The sequence below is a fragment of the Ambystoma mexicanum genome, chromosome 3p (genome assembly GCF_040938575.1).
Source record: "Ambystoma mexicanum isolate Mex_15411 chromosome 3p, UKY_AmexF1_1, whole genome shotgun sequence".
In the NCBI taxonomy this organism is placed as follows: domain Eukaryota; kingdom Metazoa; phylum Chordata; class Amphibia; order Caudata; family Ambystomatidae; genus Ambystoma; species Ambystoma mexicanum.
The window spans coordinates 1115813756-1115834678 of NC_090925.1; the positions used below are offsets into that span (position 1 = coordinate 1115813756).

The 20923-nt window shown below is 49.8% G+C and overlaps 1 protein-coding gene across 1 annotated transcript in view; it reads right to left on the reverse strand.

Annotated features, from left to right (window-relative positions):
* Nucleotides 1-20923, reverse strand: part of HSPA4 (heat shock protein family A (Hsp70) member 4) — a 711161-nt gene that overhangs the window by 104121 nt on the left and 586117 nt on the right. The window contains exon 17 of the mRNA XM_069652484.1: nucleotides 5141-5260. Within this exon, the coding sequence (XP_069508585.1) occupies nucleotides 5141-5260 (120 nt within the window). The remainder of the gene's footprint in view (nucleotides 1-5140; nucleotides 5261-20923) is intronic.

The following is a 20923-nucleotide window of genomic DNA, read 5'->3' on the forward strand; positions in this document are numbered from 1 at the left end:
TACCTTTAGTGAGTTAAAAACCAGCCCCGCATCCAGCAGGTGGAGCAAATAAGTAACAATAGTGGAAGGAGTGCAGTCAACTGGGCTGACTTGCTTACTCTGGCACCAGATTACGAATCTCTTCCATTTGTCAAAGTAGCAGTGCCTCGTGTTGGGCTTCCTAGCCTCTTTTAGGATGTCCATGCACCTCTGTGTTAATTTGAGATGTCCAAACTATGACCTCAGGAGTGATGCTGCCAGGTTCATAGAGTTGGGTTGAGGGTGCACTGTTTGACCTTGGTGCTGGGATAATAGGTTGTACCAGCTCGGAAGTCTGATGGGTTTGTACACTGACAGTCTGCATAAGTGTGGGAACCACGGTTGTCTCGCCCACATGGGAGCAACCAGGACGAGCGTCATCGATTCTCTGTTCATCTTGTTGACCACCTTCCCGATTAGGGGAGTTGGTGGAAAAGCGTACGCAAACATCCCTGACCAGTTCATCCACAGGGCGTTCCCCTGGGAGTCTGGTTGGGGGAACCTGGATGCAAATCCTGGGCATTGTCTGTTTTCGCTTGTGGCGAATAGGTCTATAGTGGGGAAACCCCACTGAGAGAAGATATTTTCTACGACTTCTCTGTGTAGACACCACTCGTGTTCCTCTGGGAGGGGGTCTCTGCTCAGAGCATCCGCTAGGGAATTGAGATCCCCTGGAACATGTTGCGATGACAGGAAGATGTTCCGCCTGAGTGCCCATATCCAGATTTTCTGGGCAAGCTTGGACAGATTTGGCGAGCGAGTCCCTCCTTGTTTGTTCAGGTAGAACATGGCTGTAGTGCTGTCCGTCCAGATTTGCACTGACAGGTTTAAAAGGTAGGGTTCGAAAGCTTGAAGCGCTCCAAATACTGCCAGAAGCTCTAGCAGGTTGATGTGATTCTTGGCGGCCACTGCGTGAGACCAGAGACCCCGAGCTGTGTGGTGGAGATGGTGAGCTCCCCACCCCGTCAGGGATGCATTGGTTGCGACTACCGCCTGTATCTCGGGATCGTAAAAGGGTTTCCCCTTGGACAGATTCTCTTGTCCACCAGTGAAGGCTTTGTACGAGTGTTGGCGAAACGACCACTAGATCGTCCCACTGACCGCTTGCCTGATACCACTGTTTCGCCAACCATTCTTTCATGGGACGCATGCGCAGGCGCATGTGGGGGACCAGGTAAATACATGACGCCATCATGCCCAGCAAGCGCATAGCTTTGCGTACCGTTATCTGGCGACCGGACTGGTATTGCAGAATTTGCAGCAGTATATTCCGAATTCTTTCCTCTGAAGGAAAGGTCAACCCCTCTTGAGTGTCTAGGATAGCCCCTATGAATTGTTTGGATGTGGTTGGCACTAGACTTTACTTTTTCTCATTTATTGAGAAGCCTAATTCGACGAGGAGGTCGATAGTCCTTTGAAGGTTTGTTCTGCAAATTACTGGGGTTTCCCCCGGAATGAGCCAGGCGTCCAGGTAAGGGTACACCGGGATTGCTTCCCTGCGTAGGTGTGCTGCCGCCACCGCCAGTACCTTGGTGAATACCCTTGGGGCTGAAGCTATCCCGAAGGGCAGTACCTTGAACTGGTAGTGCCGACTGTCCACCTTGAAGCACAAATATCTTCTGTGCGCTGGGAACATGGAAATATGAAAACAGGCATCTTTCATGTCCAATGTTGCCATGTAATCCCCCTTTTTTTAGGAGGGAGATTACCTCTTGGAGCGTTGTCATGCGAAACATTTGGGGCTTGACATACTTGTTGGCAGACCGCAAGTCCAATACTGGGCGCATTGTCAAATCGTTTTTTGGCACAAGGAAGTAAGTTGAATAAATACCCTTGTTTACCTGTTCGATCGCGTCCTTTGCAAGCAGATTGACAATCTCTTCTAGGAGGATCCTCTGGTGTTCCAAAGAATGTATTTTTTGTCGTGGAGGATGGTCTTGGGGACGCTCTGTTGAAAGCACCCATCTGTCTGATGTGATCCCTTCCCAAGCTTGGGTGAAGTTTGAAATGCGTCCCCCTACTGGGGTTGCGTGAGAAGGGACCCTGAACGGAGCGTCACTGTTTCGGTGGAGGCGTGCCGCCTCCCTTATTGGGGCTGCCTCTACCTCTACCACGTCCTCTTATTACCCCTGCCGTAACCCTGGGTAGACTGCTGGTTATTGTTCCACTGTGTACCCTGCCCCTGGGAATAGTTAGAACCCCTCTGGGAATTTTGGCCGCGTGGGCGACGAAAATTGCCATTCCCTCTCTGATTCGGGGGTTTAGTGGTTAGCTGGCCTAGGGATTTGAGTGTTTCATACTCGTCCTTCGCATTCTTTAGTGCGTCCTCGACCGCATTACCAAACAGATCCGGCTCCACCAGTTTGTCCAATAATGACGCTTGAGTTTCAGAATTGAAACCAGACTGGCGTAGCCAAGCGTGTCTCTTAATAACAGTTCCTTCTGCTATTAATCTGCCGGCGTTATCCGCGGCATCAATGGTTGCCTTTAAAATGCAACCGGACACGGCTCTTCCCTCCGCTGAAACTCGTGCCAATTGGCTCTTTAAGGGTTCTGGTGCGGAGTCTATGAGTGCCGCGACCTCTTCCCACTGATGGCAGTTGTAGCTGGCCAACAGGGTGGTGGAGTTGGCAATCCTTGCCTGGTAGGCAGAAGTGGAGGCCACTTTCCTGCCTAACCCGTACAGTTTTTTGCTCTCCTTGTCGGGAGGAGCCTCGGACGATAAGGGTGTTCCAGCCCTCTTACAGGTGTTAGTAACAACCAGGGAGTCCGGCTTCAGATGCCCCCTTATATATAGTGGGTCTGATTGGGCCGCCTTGAAAAGTTTTTCAATCCTAGGGTTCACTGCTCTGGTGAGGTTAGGATTGAGGAGTGACGGGTCTATTCTTCTTTGAATAGACTTTAGGATAGGGATGGCCTGAGCAACAGGTCTCCTTTCCCCCACTAACTCTTCTGCAAAGTCTCTTTCCTCCTGGGCACCCTGGGTGCCAATGTGGGAATGTTCGGCTGCTCGAGACAGCACTTCATTCAGGAGCGGCTGGTTGTCGACAGGGGAGTCGGTAACCGGGGACTCTTTCTACTGGGGATTCTACCCTGTATGGGTCTTCCTCTTCCTGATCCTCATCATCCCCATAGTAGCCTGTCCCAGTTTGTTCCTCCACCATGCCCAACTCTGGATCCTAGACAAAGGATGTCTCTCCCTGGTAATGAGAGTAGGGCTGGACGTAGAAGGGGTCAGAAGACCCTGTTGGTGTCTCAAAGTGGGACCTTGTACTTGGAGGTTTAGGATCCTTAGAGCCAGAGGGTACGGACCCGTCGGGAGTATAAGCAAGAAAGTGCTCTGGGTTTTTTGCATAAAAATCTGCCAAAGATGACATTCTTGACATTACCCTATCTATGTCAACAGTGATCCATTCTTTGGAACTGGGAATGACCCTTTCTGGGAGTTTTCCAATTTTATCCTGACTAGACTTGGTAGCCTGTGCAGGGGTTTTGGTATTATCAGAAGGCCTGGACTTGTCTTTCTGTTTTTGAGGAGTGGAGTGTTCTACGGGCTTGGAAGTGGTTAGAGACTGCTTCCTTTGCCGTTTCCCTCCCTCCCTGTGACTGGAGGAGTGTTTCCAGTGGGTTTTAGGGCCCTCTGAGCTTTTTGACGCCTGGCGCAGAGGTTCGGGGTTCTTGACCCTATCCTTTAAGCGTGGAGGTAGGGGTTCGGGATCTGTGGTAATTCGGTCTGCGGGCGCCGAATCTTGGAGTGCGGCCTGATGGTGGAATTCGGCTTCGTCTCCCGACGATCGAGCTTCCGTGACCTTAGGGAGCGAGGCACTCTTGGCAATGGTGGATGTTTGCCCGACGTCGTGCAGCGATCTAGATCGAGAGCGCCCAGAGGACGCTGATTCGGACCGTTCTCTACGTGCCTCTTTCCGCGAACTCGACATGCGCGTCGAGTCTCGGTTGGACTTTGTGCTTTGTGAAAGTATCATGGGAAGCGCTCGTGTCGCCGGGGGTGTTCCCCATAGCCGGCCTGCCGGTCGACCTTCCGAGGTTGGGGACTTGCGCTCGGCTGTCTTTCGACGACAAAGCCCTCGCCGTCCGAAAGTACGGCGTCGCTGCCATTGCTGAAGGCGCCCTCCGCTGCCATGGCCTCTTGACGCCTGGCGTGGTGGGCCCAACGCTTGATTGAACGGTCCTTAAGTGTTTTAGGCTTAAACCTACTACAGGCTCTGCAATTTGCCTCAGGATGTTCCCTCGGCAAGCAGAGGTTGCACGTGGCGTGCCTGTCGACCCAAGGGTATGTGCGATTGCACTTGGGGCAGAATTGGAAAGGGGTACCTCCATACGCACCTTGTGGCAGCGGGCTGGTAAATGTAGGAATATATAAGTGTATCTATATATTACAAGAGTGTAGAGTACGACCACGCCCCACTCTCCCTACTTGCGGGGCCGAGGCCAGCTGCCCAGGCCCAGGCCGAGACGGAAGCCTCGAGGCCCAAATCAGTCGTGCAGTCGACGGTCGAAATCCTCTCCAATCCGGCGTCTAGTGTCTAAATTCGGTATCTTGACGTTGGGGTGGAGAAAAGGGGTAAAATTATCAATATTTTTCAAATTTATGGCTTAGCCAGGGAACTTCGCAAAATGCTTCCGACCAGTATGGCGGAAAAAAACAATCTGAGGGTCCTAGACGCGTGAGGGATCATGGGTACAGGGGACGTCACACTAGGGATAGTATTAATGGCACGCACTGTGTCGACGCCCATTTTCGAGTTTCGAAAAACAAACTAATACTCCGCAGCTTCCACTAGATGTCGGCCTATGCACAGCATGTGATCTAAGCAGATTCCACAAGCCTCAGAAATATATATATATTCCGCGATAACCTGTCTTTCGGCAAGCAGGTTATCATACCATCAGCAAATCAATACCTTGACACTCCTACCAAACACCACGAACCATACACCTTTCCACAACCTTCACTTTCACTGATGACTTAACAGTACATGCCTTAAGTCTTCTCATTCTTTAACTAGTCCAGGACCTCAGCATGCAATGAAATATGAAATATTAAGAAAAGAAACTGAAAATTACAGCAATATGTGATTAGAAAACAAAGTGTTTAGCATACCTCACTCCTATAGGACAGAACCACTTTCATATATTGCTGGATGTGCTTTCCCAATTCCTCAAAAGCTTTTGGCCGTTCTTCAAATTCCTGGAACCGAGTCTTAATAGGTTGGCCCATATTCTGAAAAGCATACAATTGAACAAGTCATATATTCAAGAAACTTAGCACTGAGAAAAGTTCACCTTAAAGTTTACTCCCTCATTTAAGCTAAAGCCCCCAACATGAGGTAAAATATGAACAAATTTGTAGTATCCATTTTAAACATTTTCATTAATCTCAGTCTGCAAGTTTACAACACTTCAAGCATTTTTTTCTTCTGATTAATCACGCACAGCAGGAAATGTTCTATTACAAGAAAAAAAGCTACTCATCAGTAATAAGAGCACTTATTCCCCATAGAGAATTGCTGCCCATATTTCAGTGGGCCCCAAGTACTGTGACAGATGAAGTACCTTTACACTAGCGGTTTGCAACATTTGGTTCGCCAGATGTTTGGGACTACAACTCTCACGGGCCCAAACAAGCCTCGTCAATGGTGAGAGAGCATGAGTTTGTAGACCAAATAACCAGGATGGCCAAAGGTTGCAGACCATTGCTTTAAACCTTTTCACGGTGTGAAATTGTCAGTTTAGAACAAACTTCTAATGTTCTATGAAGTTTTTCCTCTTAGGGATAATTCTCATAAGTGTGCCAATTACCTTCACCTTAGAGACCCCAGCAACTTTGCTGGATTTTGAGGACTTGATCTTTTTTACCTGAAAGAGCATGAGCCTTTTTTCCCCACTCGTGTATTTTGATGTGCGTTTTACACTTGTGTTGATTATGGAGTTTTAGATGTGATGGAGGGGTTATAGTATCCCCGTCTCTAAATACTCATGTATCAGTTAAATGCTTCCCTTTCCTATTGAAAAGGCTGGTGGCAGTGGTTTTACAACAAACTACCATTATTTTTGCCGACTGCGTACACTGGTAGCTAAAAATCACGGGAACCATGTTTTTCAAGATGGCGCCTGAAGCCCCTTTGTTTAAACAGGTCCCGGTCTTTTTTTAAAAATTTTTTTTAAAAGGTCCTACTAGTGTGTGTCTGTGCGCCAAACCAGGTTTGGTCCCTTTGTTCGTATGCCTTTGGCAGGCTTCAGGACTGAAGACCGCCTCTGGCGTCTGAGTGTTTGGGGAAGGCAGGAAGTGAGGGAGGTGCCCTAAACTCCCTGTGCTTAGTCTCCTAAGAGACCCAAATGCACTCTGGCGTAATTGGCTGTCTGGCTGACCGGCAAGGACAGCCACCCTGCTGGGTGAGTGACAGCTAGGCTGTAATGAAAGGGAGAGAACGGTTTAAAAGGAGAGTCTCGGACTGGAAAGCAGAATCGACCACTGGAACGAAAGAACCAAAGAGCTCGAAGAGGACGGCTGCTGCAACTCCTGGACTGTTGGTTTGCCCAGTGAAGTCCTGCTGCAGGTCCAAATTGCCAAGTTCATCTCAACAGAGAAGCCCCAGAAGCCCCCTCAAGGACAACTTCTTCCTTTGAGTTGGTGGGACCAATCAACTCGTAAACCACCTGGATACCATTCTCAAGGCTGGTTAGGATTAATCCATGAGAGGGACACCAGCTTATGTGCTTGAAGCTACAGCTACTGGAACTGAAGTGACTATTTTGTATGTTTTCTGACAATCCTGTGCAGTGCAGGAGTCCCCCGATGTCCTCCCTCTTGTCTGCCAGGAACCAACCGCTTCAACTGCATTTGTTTCTTCATACTAAGTTACTGTGCCAACCCGATTGAGAGAACGCCACTCTCGCGGTGAAAGTTTGTGAAACTTTCCCAACTTGCAGGCCTAATCTTGTGACCCAACATATGATTCTTTTTCGCCTTAACTACTTCTGAGAACTTTTGCAAAGACTTTACCGTTTGATACCAGAACTGCTCTTTCCTATCCAGAACACTAGCCCATTGACTTTGGCCTGGCCTATTGACTTGAATTTAACTCTTCTGGTGAACTGAAACTATTTGCAATGTCTAACAAGTACCTTATCCCTTGTGTTCACTTCTAAGTAACTGAACTGCCATTTTGCTCCTATTTCAGGGGAGCTCAAACTGTCTCAAAATCAGAGTTTTGTATTGAACTGTATTGGTATATAATATTAAGTTGCCTCCTTCCAGTGAAATGTTTTCTAAATGATTGTGTAATAAATGAATAAGTGTTTTACCAAGAAACCTTGAGTATAAGTGTCTACTTGAACCACTGTGATTGAAAGACATCTATAACCTATTGTACTGCTCACATTCACTCTTGAGATAAGCCTTGCTGCTCAGCTCGTTACCGAAAACTGTGTGGTACAGACATATACCAAAGGTTGGTTTGGTTTACACCTGTAGTCCTAATTGTATGTGCTGGTTCCAGAGGGCACTGAATTTAATTCTGCCTAACATTTCCACACAGCACTAAACATGCAGAGATAAACCTGCATTTGCAGTGATTTGGGTGTGGAAAGTGGATTGGAAAGACAGGAGGAGAGGGAAGCAGGATGAGTCAAGAAGGCTCATCCAGGGAGACTGGCAGGGTAAGCAAGAAGGGTGTGAAATTATGAGATATGAGAATCAACTAAAATGCAAAAGGGTCAGACTTCCAGGAGGAGACCACTAAGGGAGAAACACAGATGGTCTGGACAATCAACGCGGCTCGGAGCTTGCAGTCTTTTGGGAACCAGGGTGCTGAGAGAGTAAGTGCCTGCAAGACTCAAATATTGAGTTCATAACTGGGGCGCCACAAATAAGTCCAAGTTATAAGCACACTATTTGCAGTGAGGGGGAGCCAGGCGGAGGTACCCCGAGAGAATAACCGTTGAAAAAGACCAGTGTCGCAGGAACAAAAAAGTGCTGGAGGGCAGAAGGGTTGGTGGTGCTTGGCAAAGTGGTCTCCTGGAGAGCCGACAAAGGTTGGCTACCTATCAATCTTGGAGCTTGGAGAAGAGGTGGCAAGAGAGCAAAACAAGAGGGGAACAGACTGGTTCTTCCTGAAAATTGCGACCATTGGGTTCTTAGTGCCCACTGGAGGCATCTCATTTTCAGGTGAGCCTCTGGCAACCGGCACTAGGAAGATTCAGGATGCCATGAGGCCTAGCAAGCTCAAAAAAGTCGAAGGCTGGAAGACATTGGGCATTTTGGAAACTTGGTGACCACCTGCAGAATATCTTGAGCCCTCACCTCTGGCGGCGAGGCTTTCCCCAGGGAAGTGTCCAGGACCGCTCCAATGAACTGGAGTCTCTGAAGTTATCTGTGACTACTTTAAATTGAGGGAGAAGCCCAGTTTGTGAAGGAAGGGAATAGTTTCTTACCTGTAACTCCATTTCTCCAGCATTGGTATCTTTCATGGATTCACATGCTTAGAATATTCCCCGTCGTCAGGCTGGGAATCCCCGGTACATTATATAGACCCTTTCCCGTAGGAAAACTTTTTCGACGCTTATGCGTCCTATCCACCTCGTTTTGTATCATGCGTGCCCGCGCCGTCAGGACGCCATGATATAAATACAGGACCCGCCCCCGCGCTCCCTCAGATTTCGGCCCCCAAAGTAGTGGGGGAACCAGTTTGCATGGCCAGGGGAGGCAGGCGGGCGCATGTGAATCCATGAAAGATACCAATGCTGGAGAAATGGAGTTACAGGTCAGAAACTATTCCCTTCTCCAGCATTGGATCTTTCATGGATTCACATGCTTAGAATAGATTACATAGCAGTACCATCCCGAAAAGAGGAGGCGTGCATGCAAACTCACATACTTTCCTCACAATGCCCGTTCCCTATGGTCGTGTACCCATCAGCAATTGTTAACATAGAAAACGAACAATATTCAGTCATAATTGCAACAAGATCTAACCCCTCAACCGGGGCTTACCTTATTGGAATAGGTGTCGAAGCACCGCCTGTCCCATCCGAGTATCTTCGGCATGTTGTTGTGACAGGCAGTAATGGCGGGTAAAAGTGTGTGTAGCCGCCCAGGTAGCCGCCATGCAGATGTCCCCCAGAGGGACTCCAGACCACAGCTAGGTCGACGATGCCGCCGCTCTAGTTGAATGAGCTCTTGGGCGTCGCAGAAGAGGCTTCCCAGCCTTGGAATGGCAGTACGAAATGGTAGACGATACCCATCTTGACAGTCCTTGCTTTGAAATGGCTTTGCCTTTAGCACCCAAACCATAGGCCACGAACAATTGCCTCGTTTCCCTGAAAGGTTGCGTGCGATGAAGATAAAACTTGAGAGCCCTTTTCACGTCTAATGTGTGTAACGTGCGCTCCGCTCCCGAGCATGGCTCTGGAAAAAACGTAGGTAAGACAATAGAGGAATTTTTATGGAACACTGAAGGAGCTTTCGGTATGAACTGTGGGTTAGTGGCAAGGACCACCTTGTTCTTGAAAAATCTTAAGTATGGTGGGTCTACCATTAGAGCTTGGATTTCCGAAATACGTCGGGCTGAAGTGATGGCCACCAGGAAGGCCAATTTCCACGACAAAAACTTTAGAGACGATGACGACATTGGTTCAAAAGGAGGTTTCATAAGAGACGCTAACACCAGATTGAGGCTCCACACCGGAGGAAATCTCTTCTCGGGAGGGAAACTCCTGAACCAACCTTTAAGGAAGTGCTTAATCAGGTGGTCGCTGAATAATGGTACGGAATGCCGTTGACGCGTAAACCTGGAGATGGCGGCCAGGTGTACTTTTATCGACGACACCGATAAGCCCTTTTGAGCTAAGAACAGCAAGTATGGAAGGAGCTGTTCCGGCGTAATCGACTGCGGAACCAAGCCTGGTTGATCCACACACCACTGACAGAAACTCCTCCATTTGTACGAGTATGAAGTGTTTGTGGAAGGTGCTCTTGCCGCTTACAGAATACGACGACTCCTCCGGAATCGTTAGCTGACCAAATTCGGCGAAGTCAGGAGCCAGGCCGTCAACTTGAGGCTGTCTGGGTCGTGATGCCAAACGGTACCCTCCTGTCGAGACAGAAGGTTGGGGATCTTCCTGAACCTCATTGGCTCCGCCGCCGCTATGTGCAGCAGGTCTGAAAACCACACCTGTCTGGCCCAATACGGGGCCACCAGAATCACCCGACATGGGTACTTGAGGATCCATTGCAACGTCCTCCGGATAAGAGGAAATGGAGGGAATGGAGGTAATGCGTACAGGAATTTGTTCGTCCATGGGAAGGAGAACGCATCCCCCAGTGAGCCCTGCTGAGGCCATCTGCTTGCATACTGCGGGCATTTCCTGTTGTCCTTCGTCGCGAACAGATCGATGGAAGGATGTCCCCACTTCTTGAATACATGTTGTAGTTGCTGGTCGTTCAGCACCCATTCGTGAACTTCGTTCATTTCCCTGCTGAGGGCATCTGCCTCCACATTTCTCACACCTGGCAGGTGGAACGCCAAGATTAGCATGTTGTGTTGCAGGGCCCAATGCCAGATTTTCTGTGCCTCCATCGACAGGGACCTGGAACGTTTCCTGAGGTAAAACATTGTAGTCGTGTTGTCCGTCATGACACGCACCACAGAGTCTCTCAGTTGTGGGAGAAAAGATTTTAGAGCCCACCGCACTGCCCTCAGTTCTAGCAGGTTGATATGCAAGGAGGACTCTTGTAACGACCACCGGCCTTGTACCTGTAACGTAGCCAGATGAGCTCCCCATCCGCTCAGCGATGCATCCGTCACCACCGTCTTCTGGAACTCCGGTTCCACCAGAGGCATTACTTTCGTTAAATGAGTAGAAACTCTCCACCAACAGAGTGCTTGTACCAGTTGTTCGTCGATGACCAGTCTGTCGGACCAGCGACCTTGGCTCTGCGCCCAACGGTCCGCTAGAAATTCCTGGCAAGGCCTCATAAACAGACGGCAGTTTATCAACGGAATGCAGGATGACACGGTCCCTAGCAGGGACATGTATTTGCGCACCAACAACCTGGTACCGCATCTCCATTCCGACGCCTTGCTTTGTAGCTTCTGTATTCTTTCGCTGGATGGTCTTACAAGGCTTGTGTGTGTATGAAACTCCGCTCCTAGAAAGACCAAGGTCCTCGAAGGCTCTACTGAGGACTTGCTGAAGTTTATCGCGAAGCCCAGTTCCTGTAAGAGGGACATCGTGGCCCCCAGACTGTTTCGTGTTTGTTCCATGGACGAACCTCTGACCAGCCAGTCTAGATAGGGATAGACATGGTGACCGTCCTTCCTTAAATGGGCTGCTATAGGGGCCAAACACTTGGTGAACGTCCTGGGGGAGGACTTGAGACCGAACGGGAGGACCTTGAACTGAAAATGCTTTCGCCCGACGACGAACCTTAAATATCTCCTGTGTCGTGGACGTATTGGGATATGAAAATATGCATCTTGAAGGTCTAGCGACGACAGATAATCCATGGGTTGCACTGACCTGATAACCTCCTGGAGCTTTGGCATTTTGAATTTTGAGCTCTTTAGCCATTTGTTGAGTACCCTCAGGTCGAGAATGGGCCTCCATTTTCCATTTGGCTTCTTGACAACGAAGAACCGGGAATAAACCCCTTTTCCTTCCTGTGCCACAGGAACCCATTCTACCGCTCAGTCCTCCATCCTTCTTCGGTACTAGGAAGTAGGGGGAATACCAACCCTTGTTCCTCTCCCCTGCACGTACCGGTTCTATGGCACCTTTCTCTAGCAGGTCTAGAATCTCCTGCAGAAGGAGCGGATCTGGAAACTTCAAAGAGTTGTGCCCTGGTGGATGACTGAGGGGTGTGTAGAAAAGGTAGGCAGTAACCTTGGGCAACTGTCTCCAATGTCCAAGCATCTGACGTAATAGCCTGCCATTCCGCCAGATGTTGAGTTAACCTGCCTCCTACTGGTGTCTTGTGAGGAGACACCTCAGAGGGGTTTAGAAGCGGCTGACGCAGATGCCGAGGGTAAAGAGGCAACTGCTGCTGCGACTTTTGTACCTTTAACCCGTCCACCATGGTGAATCGTTTTTGGCCCCTTTGAGCTGGCTGTCATCTGCCTTTTCCGAATTCGGAGTGAACGCGAAAGGACCTACCACCCCTCTAGGAGGTTCCTGAGGGGCGATTAGGAGTCTGACGGATTGCAGCTCCAAGAGATTTCGCTGCTGCCTTAGATGTTTGTAACTTCTCCAGGCTGTCAACAGCCTTCTTACCAAATGAAGAAGTGCCGTCAAAGGGCATATTCAAAAGTCTGGCCTGTACATCTGGAGCAAAACCAGACTTTCACAACCACACAAATCTGCGGATTATAGTACTTGCCGCCATGGCCCTGCTGATACTGTCAGCAGAATCAATGCCAGTTTGAAGGGACTCGCACATTGCATCTTTCCCATCTTTAATAATGTTTAAAAATGCTTCCCTTTCCTCTCCTTCCGGGAGACAGTCAGCTGCAGATGAAGCACACTCCCAAAGTGTATGGCTGAATCTTGCAAGCGTGCAAGTGGCATTAATAAATTTAAGCGCCATGCTACATGCCGAAAAGACGTTTTTTTGACATAGCGTCAAACCTTTTATCATCCCAGTCTTGTGGAATAGTAGAGTATGCAGATCTACTGTTCGATGAAGTTGCTGCTTGTACACCCAAACTCTCTGGAGTTGGACGTTGGCTCAAATATTCAGGGTCTGAAGCAGATACCCTGTATTTGGCAAATAGTTTCTTGTTAACTGCCGGGATAACTTCAGGAGTTTCCCAATTAGCAGAGATTTTTCTTTGCAGTGCAGTATGAAAAGGAACAGGATCTTCCTGTGGACCTTTAACTAAAATGTCAGTAAGGTCATCCTGCTGAAAAGAAGGTGAAGGTGTAGACCACCCCATGAACTCCATTCTGGCCATCCGAACCCTATAAGGCGTCTCAGCATGCTCCCCGGGGTCTGGTTTAGCAAATTCTACTTCTGGAGAAGCATCTAAACCACTTGCCTCATGTAAAGAGTCTTGAAGATCCTTTAACCTGTTCTCTTCAGAAATAAATTCCTCTGGTATGGGTGTTTTGGTCCTTTGAAACCCAAAGTGTCTCTCATGGTCGGAATCCCCCCCTTCCTCATATATGGAGGACAAAGCTTTAAAATAGTGAGACCTAGGGTATGGTTTAAAACCCATTTCTAGAGCAGAAGGGGCCAGATTTGTTGTCACTGGTTGAGAAAAAGTTGACGACGTGGAAGTCAATGGCTTTGGCAAACCTGAAAAGGGCATTGAAAAAGTGAGACCTCGAAGTATTCGAGAGCATCGGAATCCTACTAGGAGTCAAAGTCGTCGACGGCATCCTGGAGGTCATGGTGGAAGTCCTCGGCACCTCTACTGACTGAGATGTAGTGACAGTAGTAGGTCTGTCTTTTATCGTAGTCGACAGTGGCGTCGAAGACGGTGTCGATGCAACCGATTTATGCGTCGACGGACCCTTCGATAAAGGTGTCGATGGCGCAGTCTTACTGCCTTTACTCGAGGGTTCATGACGCTCTCGGGCAGTTTTTCGCTGGGTGCAACAACTCGTGGCGTTTTGATTTTTCGGGTCTTTCACCCAGGGTATCGCCTTTAGCTGTATCCGAGGGGGTCGGGGCTGCTTTCTTAAAGACGCTAAGCATTTTCTTAAGGAATTCCACCCACTTAGCTGGAGAGCTGCGTTTCGTGGGGCAGGTGACCCTTTCCGGGGAAATAAAAGAGAGGGAGATCTACAACGCCTCTTTTTCAAGTGTTTCGATCTCGAAGACTGATGGGAACCGCTTCGAGACCTTGAACGGGAATGTTTCCTGTGACGGCGAGGAGACGAATGTCTCGACTCTGCCGAGGAAACTTTCAGTAGACATTTTAAGAGCCTTACCTCTTTCTAGCTTCCCCTTACGCTCCTTCAAGGCTTTCGCCGTCATGGACATACAGTCCCCGCATTCCGAACAGTGATGCTCTGATCCCAGGCAACACAAACAGATCCTGTCAGGATCCGTCAATGACATTTTCTTCCCACAATCGCGACACTTTTTGAAGCCGGACCGTGGGGTCGACGGTTCGGATGAGGAAGCCATCGAATAAAGGTGATATCTTCGAGGAATAAGCAGAATCTACTTGAAGAACTGAGCAACACGATTCCGAGGCCCACGAAGTGCGGAAAAACGCAACTGGGCAAAAGTCGCTGCGTGAGTATTTATACACAGAATGACTTTGGCGCAGAGACGGTGGCTGTCGAGGGACACCAGCTCGAGGGACGTAGACGTGCAGCGCCCTCTACTGAAAACACTTTCCGAGGCCAGCAAGCTGGGATGTCATCTATCAAGATAAGGAATGCGTCGGAGGACACAATCCCTTCAAGATACTTCTTTGTAGGTAGGTAGAAAGTCTTTGCACAGTGTTTTAGAAGTCTTTGAAGAAAAGAAGAATCAAATGTAGGGCCACAAGCTGATTAGATTTGTGAGCAGTAGAAGATGCAAGCAACTCTACAGTATGAGGTAAGTTCTCTCAGACTTTACAGCATGTTTAGAATGAAGAAAAGGCGTCTCCTCAGACGTCTTGAGACACTCTGGCTCAAATCTCCTTCACTTTCCAACCAAACCTCTTATTTCTCGTACCACTCTCTTTATGACTTTGGTCTTGCCTCGGCTAAACGATCATACTACTCTAACCTTCTCTCCCAAGCCCCTCACCCTCGCCGCATCTTCCAAACTCACGCCTTCTCCCTCCTCCTATCCCGGATCCCTCTTCCTCCTCTACCCTTTCTCCTTCTGACATTGCTAACTACTTCTCCTCAAAGATTCTTGCACCTTGGCAAAATAATCAGCTGTACCCCCCCCCACTCCTCTTCTCTTCTTCAACCATCTACCTGTATGTCCGTCTTCTCACCCGTTTCCCCCTCTGAAGTCTGTACCCTCCGTTCCAAAGCCCACCCTACATCCACCCCTACTGACCCTCCCCCCATCTTTTCTTATCCCCAAGATCTACCCTCTTCTCATCCCCTACCTTACTTCCTTCTTAAACACCTGCCTTTCATCGGCTACCTTCTCCTCTGCTTTCAAACACGCCACTATCATCCCTATTTTGAAGAAACCTTCGGCCGATCCCCTTCTCACCTCTAACTTCCGCCCTATTTCTCTTCTTCCATTCCTCTCTAAGCTGCTAGAGCGCATTGCCTCTTCGCAGCTCGCAACCTTTGTCACCAATCTCTCCCTCCTACCCCCTCCCAATCTGGCTTCCGTCCTAAACACTCTCCTGAAACTGCTCTTACCTATATCATTAACTCCCTCCTCTCTGCTCGACGCTCTTAGCAATCCTCATTCTTCTTGACCGCTCTGCTGCGTTCAACACTGTCGATAACCCCCTCCTCCTTTGGAAGCACAGACTCTGTCCTTAACTGGCTATCCTCGTACCTCTCCTCCCGCTCTTTCACCGTTTCCTGGGGTGGCCAGTCCTCTCCATCCCAACCTCTTGAGTACGGCGTACCTCAGGGTTCACTGCTTGGTCCTTTCCTTTTTTTCACTCTACACCTCCCGCCTTGCCCCAGTTATCTCCTCGTTTGGCATTTCCCACCATTTCTATGCTGACGACACTCAACTCTTTCTTTCTCTTCCTTCTCATCCAACCTCCACCTGAAACTCTCTTCCTGCCTCACTGCCATAACGAACTGGATGTCTTCCCACTTTCTCTCCCTCAACACTGACAAGACTGAAGTGGTCTTTTCCCCCTCCAACTCCTCTCCTCCCCCCTTCATTCACTTCCCTCCCACTAATCTCCCTATCTCTCTCCACGCTCGTAACTTAGGCGTCCACTTGAACTCCTCACTCTCTTTCTCCCACCATATATCTCACTTCTCGTGCCTTTCACTACCACCTCTTCAATATTTGCAAAATCCGCCCTTCTCTCACCTTGCATGCTACTAAACTTCTAATCTCCTCTTATATTCTCTCGCCTCTTCTACTGCTCCTCCTTACTCTTTGGCCTACCTACTTCTCACCTCATCTCGATCCCCTCAAGTCTATCTACCACTCTGCTATCTGTACCCCTGTCTCCTTACCTCCCGCGACTATCTCAGCATCCCTCTCCTCCCTTGGATGGCTTCCATTTCACTAAACTTAAATTTCACTTTCTCTGCCTGGTCTTCAAATCTCTCCATGGACTCGCTCCCCCCATCCTACCTCTCCTCCCTCCTCTCCTTCTACACTCCCTCCCGCTCCCTTCGTTCAGCGGATCAATTCCTTCTGACTGTGCCTCCGTCCCCTTGTGCCCCCTCCCGTTTCCACTCCTTCCAGCTCCTCTGCACTGGAACTCCCTACCTCTCTCCATTCGTTCTATTCCTTCTTTCTCCTCATTTCGCACCTCCCTTAAATATCTCCTTCTCCAACCCCAGCCTTGAAACTCCCTCCCCTTACTCCCCCCCTCCTTTCTTTCTCCTTCCGTCGAGTCCCTCCCTCCACTCCTACTACCCCACTCTCACCCTTTCCCCTCTCCTCTCCCTCACATTCCCACTGCTTTTCTCTTCCTATTCCCTCCAGTTTAATTGCTCTTCTTACTGGTTTATTGAATCATACTTTAATTTGCTTCTACTGTTATATTTTTTATGTTTTTTGTATCAAGTTGTTGATTTGTGCAGCGCTTTGGCGTGAAGCGCTATATAAGGAACAAGTTACCTACCTGTAACTGTTCTCCAGCATGGGTCTGGCATGGATTCACATGCTCATGAATATTCCCCGTCGTCGGGCTGGGAATCCTCGGTAAAGAAAAAGAATCAGTATCAGTTTTGTTTCTGATCTGTCTTTCTCAGTAGTAACCAATCACTGGTCTCTGGGTCATACTGCCCCCAGCCAATGACTGCCCTCTCCATAAGCCCCGCCTCTGGCAGCCATCTTCAGATTTGGTAGCACGCAAAGTGGCAGTATGACCAAGTGAAGAGCCGCAGAGGGGTAGGAGGGAGGGTTCGCATGTGAATCCATGCCAGACCCATGCTGGAGAACAGTTACAGGTAAGTAACTTGTTCCTTCTCCAGCATGGGGTCTGGCATGGATTCACATGCTCATGAATATAAGAATACATAGCAGTACACACAGGCACAACCACGGGAGGTGGCAAGGCTCAACATTAAGCATTCCATAAAACTCAACATTAAGTATCTCTTACCTCCTCACCAGGCTCACCTTAGGCGAACAGGTTGCGCAGCACTGCCTGGCCGACTCTGGACTCCTCCCTGGAATCCCGGTCGACGCAGTAGAATCTCGTGAAGGTGTGCGTCGACCTCCACGTAGCAGCCCTGCAGATGTCCAGCAGGGGCACACCAGACAAGAACGCTGTGGTAGCCGCGATCGCTCCGGTCGAATGGGCTCTCAGACGGCCGGGCAACGGTCGGTTTGCCAACCGATGAGTGCATGATGCAGCCGGAGAGCCATCTGGAAATGGAAGCCTTCGAGAGCCTTCCCTTGGTTCACAGGTCCAAAGTTCACAAACAGCTGTGATGTCTTCCGAAGACTTCGTTCGGTCCACGTAGAACTTCAGTACTCTAGCTACATCCAGCAAGTGCAAAGTCCTCTCGGCCGGCGACGGGGAAAAAAGACTGGTAACACCAAAGGCTCGTTGAGGTGGAAGTACGACGGCACCTCGGCATGAAGGAGGGATGCGTCCTCTACACTACCCTTATCTCGTGGAAAGTGAAGTATGGAGGCTTGCAGGATAGGGCCTGGATCTCTCCCACGCGTTGTGCAGAGGTGATGGCCACCAGGAACGCTGTCTTCCACGACATGAACTTCAACGGAGCCGAATGCAAGGGCTTGAATGGCAGGCCCATGAGCCCGGTCAGCACCACGTTGAGTTCCCACTCCGGGGCTGGAGCCTTCACCGGCGGGAACGATCGAAACAGTCTTCATAAACTCCTTCACCAGGCGACGAGACCACAGGGATGACCGTCCTGCAGTTCTGGTGTATTGGGAAATCGCTGCCAGATGTATCTTGATGGAAGCATGAGCTAGTCCAGCTTTGGCCAGCGACTAAGTATGGTAGCACTTGAGGGGCTGTAATCCGTAGAGGGTTAATCTTCTGTGCACGGCACCAGACAGAGAACCTCTTCCACTTGTGTCCGTAGCACTTGAGAGTTGAGGACGCCCTGGCCTTTGCAAGAACCTCTCTGCAGTCAGCTGGGATATCGTACCCTCCAAACTCCAGTGCTGCAGGAGCCAGGCCTGCAAGTTCTGCGACTCCGGGTCGTGATGAAGAATGGCATCTCCTTCACTGGAGAGAAGATCTGCGTCTGTCGACAGTTTGACTGGTGGGGACGCTGACAAGGTCAGAACGTCCGGGAACCATATCTGTCTAGGCAACCTCGGTGCGACAAGGATCATCCTGCACCGGGACCTCTTGAGTTGCTTGAGGAGCCTGAGCAGCAACGGCAACAGAGGGAACGCATACAGGAACAGGCCGTCCCAGGGGAACGAGAAAACATCACCCATGCTCCTCGGCTGGGGGAACCTGCTGGCGAACCTTTCCTTGTCCTGGGCCATGTCCGGTGAGGTAGGCCGCAGATTTTCCGGAAACCTCCAAGAAGTATAAACTCAACGAAAACTTCACCCTTGAGGGGCATAGAAGAATTCCGAAACGGGTCACTTATCGGAAGTAGAAACGGTGGAGCTTGAGGCTCGATTAAACCGAAAAAATCCTGAAAGTGTGAAAATGCAGTGAAAAACTCTAGAGCTAAACACGAGGACTCCCAACACTTGAGCGTGCGGTAAAAATCTGAGGATGGCTGCCAGAAGCGGGGCTTAGGGAGAGGGCAGTCATTGGCTGGGAGCAGTATGACCCATAGATCAGTGATTGGTTACTACTAAGAAAGACAGATAAGAAACGAAACTGATACTGATTTTTTCTTTTGAGGATTCCCACCCTGACGGGGAATATTCACGAGCATGTGAATCCATGCCACACCCATGCTGGAGAACAGTTACAGGTAAGTAACTTGTTCCTTTCAGGATAAGGTCACACTCGACAGGAGCTTCCGTCGAGCGATACGGTGGTGGGGAGTTCGTTTACATCTGTCCTGAGGCACAGCTTTCCAAACCCCACCCCACCAGGAGACGGTCACGACAGACGCCTCCCTTGAAGGATGGGGAGCTCTCACCGGAAGTCGCCACTCAAGAGGCCTGTGGCTACCGGAGGAGAAAAGTTGCACCTCAACGTGTTGGAGCTGCGGTCAATGTTTTGGGCCCTCAAGTCTTTCCTTCCGTCACTCAAGGGCAAGGTGGTGCGGGTATTCACGGACAATACCACCACAATGTTTCACATCAGGAAGCAGGGGGGAGGGAGGGGCACCAGATCCCCAGCACTCTCCAGAGAGGCGCAGGACCTATGGCACTGGGCCATAGCTCAGGGGATGTTCCTCATCCCGTTTCATGTGGCAGGATGAATAACACCATCGCTGACTCTCTCAGCAGGGAGCTGCGCTCTTGACATGAGTGGGAACTTCGGTAGGATCAAGTGGACAACCTCTTCCTCAGGTGGGGCAGACCCCAGATCGATCGGTTTGTGATGGCAACAAACTCCAAATGCCAGAGATTCGCCAGCAGGTTCCACCAGCTCGGGAATGATCATTCCCACCGGTGAAGGCGCCTGCCCCGGCGTGGGTACTCAACGTGGTACTGACAAGGCTCAATGGGGCCCCCTTCACGCCTATGCATCAAGCTTCGTAACAAGCTCCTTTCATGGAAAAATGCCTTTCTCAAGGCCATTACCTCTGCCAGGAGGGTAGATGAGAGGATATCATTGGGTACTAAGCGCGTTATAAATAACTTGGTTTCTAAGCGTGGACCCGGGGATCAAACCTGTGGTGCTCCGTGTCTTGTTTCCAAGGCGATCACGTTGCCCCTGAGCTATCCTCCCAAGACCAGATGCAGGCCCTGTCCTGCAAGCGACCTGATCTGACTTTCCACGAGACTAGGGTAGTGCTGTGGATACACCCCTCCTTCATGCCAAAGGTTCAGTCGGAATTCCACCTCATCAAACCTTTTGGTGTTGCCTATGTTTTTTTCTGACTCACTCGTCACTGGCTGAAAGGACTTTGCACTCACAGGATGTGGCTAGAGCACTGAATTTCGACGTGGACCGCACAACGAGTTTCCGGAAGACGTTGCAACTTTTTGTGAACTTTGGCCTTGTGAACCATGGGAAGGCCCTCTCCAGGGCTTTCATTTCCAGGTGGCTCTCTGGCTGTATCGCCCACTGTCACCAGTTGGCAAACTGACTGCTGCCTGGCCGTCCGCGAACCCATTCCGCCAAAGCGATAGCTGCTACAATGGTGTTCCTGTCTGGGGTGCCCCTGCTGGGCATCTGCAGGGCTGCTACGTGGAGGTCGGCGCACACCTTCACGAAGTTCTACTGCATCGACAGGGATTCCAGGGAGAAGTTCAGAGTCAGACAAGCAGTGCTGTGCAACCTGTTCACTTGAAGGTGAGGAAGTAAGAGATGCTTAATGTTGAGCCTTGCCACCTCCCGTGGTTCTACATGTGTGTACAGCTATGTATTCTTAATTCATGAGCATGTGACTCCATGCCAGACCACTTGCTGGAGAAGGAACAAGTTACTTTCCTGTAACCGTTATTTCTCCAGCATGGGTCAGGCATGGATTCACATCCAAACCATCCTGCCTACCCCTCTGCGGCTCTTCTCTTGGTCCTACTGCCACTTTACGTGCTACCAAATTTGAAGAGGACTTTCAGAGGAGGGGCTTAGGTAGAGGGCAGTCATAGGCTGCGGGCGGTATGAGACCACTGATTGGTTGTTGGGAGAAAGACCATTCAGAAGTGAAACTATTA